The 6,929-nt window shown below is 40.4% G+C and overlaps 1 protein-coding gene across 1 annotated transcript; it reads right to left on the bottom strand.

The window, feature by feature from the left end:
- Positions 1-322: 322 nt before the first annotated feature.
- LOC139312323 (vomeronasal type-2 receptor 26-like) lies at positions 323-1,162 on the bottom strand (the record flags this gene model as incomplete). The annotated part of the gene is made up of 1 exon (XM_070937032.1): positions 323-1,162. A coding segment is annotated over one exon (840 nt), but the record flags the coding sequence as incomplete, so codon positions are not given.
- Positions 1,163-6,929: the final 5,767 nt, after the last annotated feature.

Genomic DNA, 6,929 nt, shown 5'->3' with positions numbered 1-6,929 from the left:
GATATCAACCCTTTAAATCACTACCTTAAAAATAATTAAATTAAAAAGAATAGAATGTGAAATGTCCTCCTTGAAATAATGAACACATCTTTAATAAACAGTTTTCCATCCACATTGGGCACTGGACAACACAAGGATACTTTGAAGGCATGATAAATAAAAGACTGGGTGAGCCTGGCTGACCACAGTTAAATTCTAACCAGTTGCAGCATTTGATAAGGAATTTTTAATGGAGAAATACCTCCTTTATGCCATCATCTTTTAGAAATCATCACACTCACATCTCAAAGATAAATATAAATGAGACCTATCCTTGCATTAGTTAGAAATTCTTGTTTCTTACTATATTTTCTCTACAATTCAGATCCGGCCTCAGCAGAATAATGTAGCATTTGGGGAAAAAGATACAACCCAAGAGAGCAGCTCCAGAGGCCAAAATGGAGAAGATCTCCACAGCCACCATGGATTTCCCTTTGGTGCTCAGGTAGGTAGGGAGGAAGGAGATCCAAACACTGCAAAAGACCAGCATGCTGAAAGTAATGAACCTGGCTTCATTAAAACTATCAGGCAATTTCCTAGCCAGAAAGGCCACTGAGAAACTGACAAAGGCTAAAAGTCCTAGGTAAGAGAGGACAATATAAAACATTACAGTTGAGCCTTGTTTACATTCTAAGATGGTCTCTCCAAACAAGGAGTGGAAATCCAAATTAGGAAATGGGGGAGAAGTTGTCAGCCAGGTGGCACAAAGTACTGCCTGGACCAGGGGACAAGCTAAGACAATAGAGTTAGTCAGTGATTTTCCTAAGAGTTTCCTTGACCTGTTCCCTGGTTTGGTAGCCATGAAGGCCAGAACCACCATGACAGTTTTTGCCAACACAGAGGAAACTGCAAGGGCAAAGAGAATGGCAAAGGCAGATTGTTGTAAGAGGCAGGTGATCTTCCCTGTTCGACCAATGAAAAGGAAGGAGCAAAGGAAGCAGAGCAGGAGGGAGACCAGGAGAATGTAGGTGAGATCTCGGTTGTTGGCCTTGACAATTGGTGTGTCATGATGTTTATAGAAAATCACCAGGACTGCAGAAGTGATCACAGAGAGAAAAAGAGCAAGAAAAACTAAAATGTATCCCAGGGTGTCTTGATAGGCAAGGAAGTGGATCTTCTTGGCAATGCAGTGGTCCTTTTCCTTGTTGGGAAATTGGTCTTCTGGGCAGGGGTCACAGCGAGCTGCATCTGAAATCAAAAGTCTTTGTCTAAGGATTTCTTGAACAACTACCATGCACATTATCCCTCCCGCATAAATGATATGAGTATTGCCTATCTGCTGTTGACCTTCCTACAAAGGGAGTAATGAAACTATCCCCTGTGCTATTTATGGGGCATCAAAAAGAGCAAATCATTCTTCATTTATGATGATCCTGGGGATAGATTAGCCAGAGACAAGGATTTATTCAGTTCCAGCTGTCCATGCACTTCCATGACTAATGTGGCCTTCAGTCTGAGATTCCTGTCTGTCTTTCCGCCATTTTATAATCGAACACAAAGAAGAACAGCAGATCCGTTATCCAGAAATGTTGCTGTTTTGTTTTGAGTACATTATTCCTGCCTTAACATCTCTGCTTTGTACTTTAAATCTGTTCATTCCTGACTTCCGGTTGTACTTCTGGTGCCTTCGGAAGCCTGATCTGCGAGCTCCGTGGTCAGCTCTGACCTCTCATTATTGGAGGGGTCAAATCGGGACCACAGCCACCCTGGAGGGGTGGTGAAGGAAAGGGGGACAGCTTAGCAGGTAGAGGGGAGTCACGTCTCCCTTCCCTGACTAGGAAAGCCCACTCCGCCAACGACAGGGAGCAACGGCAGCAAACATGGCTGCCTGAAGCTGAATACTGGAACTATTTGCTAGCTGCGGAATAAGCACATTTATTTATATATATATAAAAGCTATAATATTTAAGAAGAAAACTTTTTAAAGAAAACTAAGTTTAAAAATTGAACTCTCAAAGTGAAGATGTGAGATTGAAAAGGTATTTTTTAAATAATATATATACTGCAATTTGATCTGGAAATTGTTTATATTTTATGACTATCAAATTTTATTATTATTCGTTCGCCCACCTATTGGATTTACAATCTAAAATAATTAAAAATGGATAATCAGCACTATGCAGAGAGGCAATACCAAGCTGAATCATGAGCGCCATCTGCTGCTAAGAGGAGAACTGTGCATCTATGGGAATTTTTATCTTTGTTGGATTATAAGGAGTTAGTTCAAATTTATTTTAAACTTCAAAAGACAAAACTTTTGAAGAAATAAAAGTGATTGGAAGGGACGTGGATAACCCCTGGATTTTTTTAAAAAAATTGGACTGACTGTAAAATGGAAATAAGTGGATATAATGATATGGAGCTGACATACCAAGACATGAAGGATTTTACAAAAGAACAACATAAGGAGTTGAAGCTTCATGCGCAGAAGCATTTTGATGACATCGGGGTCAGTGGGCAGAGCCTCCCACCGGTTTTACTACCAGTTCTATAGAACCGGTGTGAACCGGGAGCAACCCACTACTGGTAGTAACATAATGAATATAAGAAATGAATGATTGGAGATAATATATATATATATATATATATATATATATATATATATATATATATATATATATATATATATATATGTTTATGTAAGTTTTCACGGGTATGTATGTATGTACCCGAAATATTAACTATATATATATATATATATATATATATATATATATATATATATATATATATATATATATATATATATATATCTTTTTTCTTTTTTCATAGGCTTTTATGTGCATATTCTGGCTAGAAAGAATATGCATATATATATATATATATATATATATATTAAAAATGTAATTATTAACAAAAAGCTAGAGAAAGATCATGATTGATATATTGGAATATTGAATAATAAAAAAGGAAAATCTTTGATTATTAGAATGATAGGGGTAAGGGGGAAAAAGAGGGCTAAAATAGAAGTAGAAATATGAGGGGGAAAATAGTAGAAACAGATATTAAGATGATATGAAGTATGATAGAATTATGAGAAGGTTTAGAGTTGAAAGTTGACAGTAGAAATTATGTTAGTAAAATTAAAAATGAAAATGGGCTGTAATTATTAAGAATAATATTGTTATGATTATTTATATTGAAATGTATGAAACCCAGGAATCAAACCATTCACAAAATGAGATGTATAAAACCCTCCCCTTCTCTGGGGGAGGGTTTCTTGCCATCTGCCTTGAAAGAGGCGGTGGTGAGGCCCCTTCTCAAGAAGCCTCTCTGGACCCAGCTGTTTTGGCAAATTACCGTCCTGTCTCCAACCTTCGCTTTATTGCGAAGGTTGTTGAGAGTGTGGTTGCGCAACAGCTCCCGCAGTACCTGGATGAAACCGTCTATCTAGATCCGTGCCAGTCCGGCTTCAGGCCTGGGTACAGCACAGAAACAGCATTGGTCGCATTGGTTGAACAGGGGTTGCTCCTCTTTTCTGGTCCTATTACACCTCTCAGCGGCTTTTGATACCATCGACCATGGTATCATGCTGCACTGGCTGGAGGGATTGTGGGTGAGAGGCACCGTCTTGTGGGTCTGGATGGGGAGGAACAGGCTTCGACTCAACCCTTCGAAGACCGAGTGGCTGTGGATGCCGGCATCCCGATATAGCCAGCTGATGTCATCGCTGTCATTGAAACCCAAAGAGGGGGCTCGCAACTTGGGCGTCCTCCTGGATACACGGCTGTCTTTAGAAGAGCATATGACGGCCGTGGCCAAGGGGGCTTTTTATCAGGTTCGCCTGATATGCCAGTTACGTCCCTTTCTGGATCGGGATTCCTTATGCACAGTCACTCACGCTCTCGTCACTTCCCACCTGGACTACTGTAACACTCTCTACATGGGGCTCCCCTTGAGGAGCACCCGGAGGCTCCAACTGGTCCAGAATGCGGCCGCGCGGGTGATTACGGGAGCAACATGGTGCTCCCATATAACACCTCTCCTGCGCGAGCTGCACTGGCTCCCGGTGAACTTCCGGGTGCGCTTCAAGGTGTTGGTTCTCACCTTTAAAGCGCTCCATGGCTTAGGGCCAGGGTATTTATGAGACCACCTTCTGCTACCAATAACCTCCCAGCGGCCAATATGCTCTCACAGAGAGGGCCTCCTCAGGGTGCCGTCAGTCAAGAAATATCAGCTGGCAGCCCCCAGGGGGAAAGCCTTCTCTGTGGGGGCACCCACCCTCTGGAATGAGCTTCCTCCCGGAATACGATTGATCCCGGATCTCCGCACTTTCCGTAAGGCCCTGAAGATGTTTTTATTTCAGCAAGCCGGCCTAGCCTAATTAGGTTTTTTATGGGTTAGTTTTAATTGTATAGCTTTGGGGTTTTAAATTGGGGGCCGATTGATTTAATTTATTATAGCTATCTTAACTTTAATATTGTATGTATTTTAATTTTGGCTGTTCACCACCCTCAGTCCCTAGGGGGAGAAGGGCGGTATATAAATTCAAATATAAATAAATAAATAAATAAATAAATAAATAAATAAATAAATAAATAAATAAATATAAAAAACTTTTAAAAAATCTGTTCATTCCTCCCTTTCTACCCTATCGAATAGACATAAATAGATGGAATTCCTCTTTCTCTGGCAGGTCTATTTCCTCAGAGGTTATTATTATTATTATTATTATTATTATTATTATTATTATTATTATTATTATTATTATTATTATTATTATTATTATTTAAATTTGTATACCGCCCTACTCCCGAAGGACTCAGGGCGGTGAACAGCCAGATAAAATACATATAATACAAATGTTAAAAAGCATTAAAATACAATTAAATAATTTGGCCCAGAAAACGAAATTTAAAACACCCCAAATTCTTAAGACAAATTTAAAATTTAATTTTTTAAAAAAAGTTTAAAAGTTTAAAAGAGAGGTTAGGCCAGGCTGGCCTGCTGAAAAAGAAATGTTTTGATGGCACGGCGAAAAGCGCGCAGGTCCGGGATCCTCCGTATCTCCGGGGGGAGCTCGTTCCAGATGGCGGGTGCCCCCACACAGAAGGCTCTCCCCCTGGGGGCTGTCAGCTGACATTTTTTGGCCGATGGCAGGCCAGGGCAGTTTAGATCAATAGAAAGTTTCTATTGAAAAGTATCAGTGCATGTCAATTTTATCAAAAATGGTCACAATAACAAAAATATACTGATTTTATGAATGTCTTCCTGGATTCTGGAAGATATAAATTTGAAGTCTGCTCTACCTGTCTGATTAGAAATGGTCCCTTCTGGACAAGCGTCACAGTGGTAGCAGCAAACCTTCTTGCCCTCTGGAACTCTTCTCCTCTCTCCTGCATGGCACCTCTTCCGTCCACACCTGGCAATGGGGATGGTCTAAAAGATAAGTATTTGTAATTACTTAAGGAACAAACCTGCTGCATTCATTCTTTTCCCCATTCCTACTTTTATGTTCAGATTCTCTTCTAAAGAGGTACAGTGCCACCGTCTATCAGAAATATGGAACAGCTCCTGAGGGATTCAGGCCACTGGCATTCCTGAGACATTAATAGATGCTGGAGATTGGAACTGGGGTTCCATCATGAGGAGGAAGGCTTGTGACTCAACCGCAGCATTTCTAAAAGAAAGAACCATGAGGATACAACTGAGTTCCATGGAAATCACTGTTGCTTTCTGTAATTGCATCCTGCATTTCAAGCAGATGTTGATCCCAAGGCTAACCCTTTGTGGAATGACACAAATCAGACCTCAAAGCAGATTTTTCACCAAATGACTGCCATGATTTCTGACTCAACTGAATATTTTTCAATTGAGAAAGATGTTCTGCATCAGAAGAAGAGAATGAATCTTTCTGTGAACTTACAACATTTCCTTGCAGCTCACCTTTGTGGCCCAGACAATGCCATCAGATTTAATGGTGAAATCGTGGCCTGGGGGAGCCTCAGGATTTACTTGCCCAATCTTCATGGGGACAAAAGATTGATTGGGGAAGAGAACCCAGTTGATAAGATCATAACGAGCAGATCCCAGTCCATCTTCTGAGAAGGAGACCTCATCTCCAGCACTGTTGTTGAACTGCACCTTCCTCAAATAAGGAAGAATCTACAAAAAAGGAGACCTTCAGAAATAGGAGTATTGGGCCTAGAGCTACAAATGGAACATCATAGTTCCACCTCTGGGTGGCAATCTGAAGAATCGGGTGTATTTTACTCTGAAACTAAGTTTTAGCTTTATCACTGGGCATGGTTTCCAACTCCAATTTCACTAAAACACAAGAATTTTAGTTCCACAATCTAAATTTAATTTTAGGATTTTCCTCTTGTATACTTCGCTACGTGCACTTTGAAATAGTTCCAAGGTCTTGTTGACTGATTAATGAATGTTTGAAATAAATAAATCATTTCTATCAGAACTATGGAAAATTCCACTGATTTTCTCTAGCTCATTGTCAAAGGCAGCAGAATGCAGGAACCGGTTTTGATCTACTGAGCCATGTGGAAGGAAGCATCTGACCTGGTTGGTCACTTCACTATTCAGAGAGGTCCAACATTTTAGCCTTTGATGCAGAAAATTCTGATGAATTTCAGATCAGGAATCCATTAGGACCACTTTGAATCTTGCTCTGTGCTGTGGTTGTCATAGAAACAGAATCCTATTATTGGAAGGGACATTGGAGGTCTTCTAGCCCAACCCTCTGCTCAAGCAACAGACCCTCTACAGTTTTAGACATGTGGCCATCCTGTCTCTTCTTAAATGGCTCCAGCAATGGGGCACCTACGATTTGTAAAGGTAAACCCTTCCTTTAGAAATTTCTCCTTAGTTCTAGGTTGCTTCTCTCCTTGGTTAGTTTCTATCTGTGGACTGAGTCAAAAGACCCAGAAATTACC

The sequence above is a fragment of the Pituophis catenifer genome, unplaced genomic scaffold, assembly GCF_029215685.1.
Source record: "Pituophis catenifer annectens isolate HBS135680 unplaced genomic scaffold, rPitCat1.0.hap2 SCAF_1, whole genome shotgun sequence".
NCBI classification, from domain to species: Eukaryota; Metazoa; Chordata; class Lepidosauria; order Squamata; family Colubridae; genus Pituophis; species Pituophis catenifer.
Note: the sequence above shows the minus strand (reverse complement) of the source record. Positions and strands in the feature narration are given on the sequence as shown.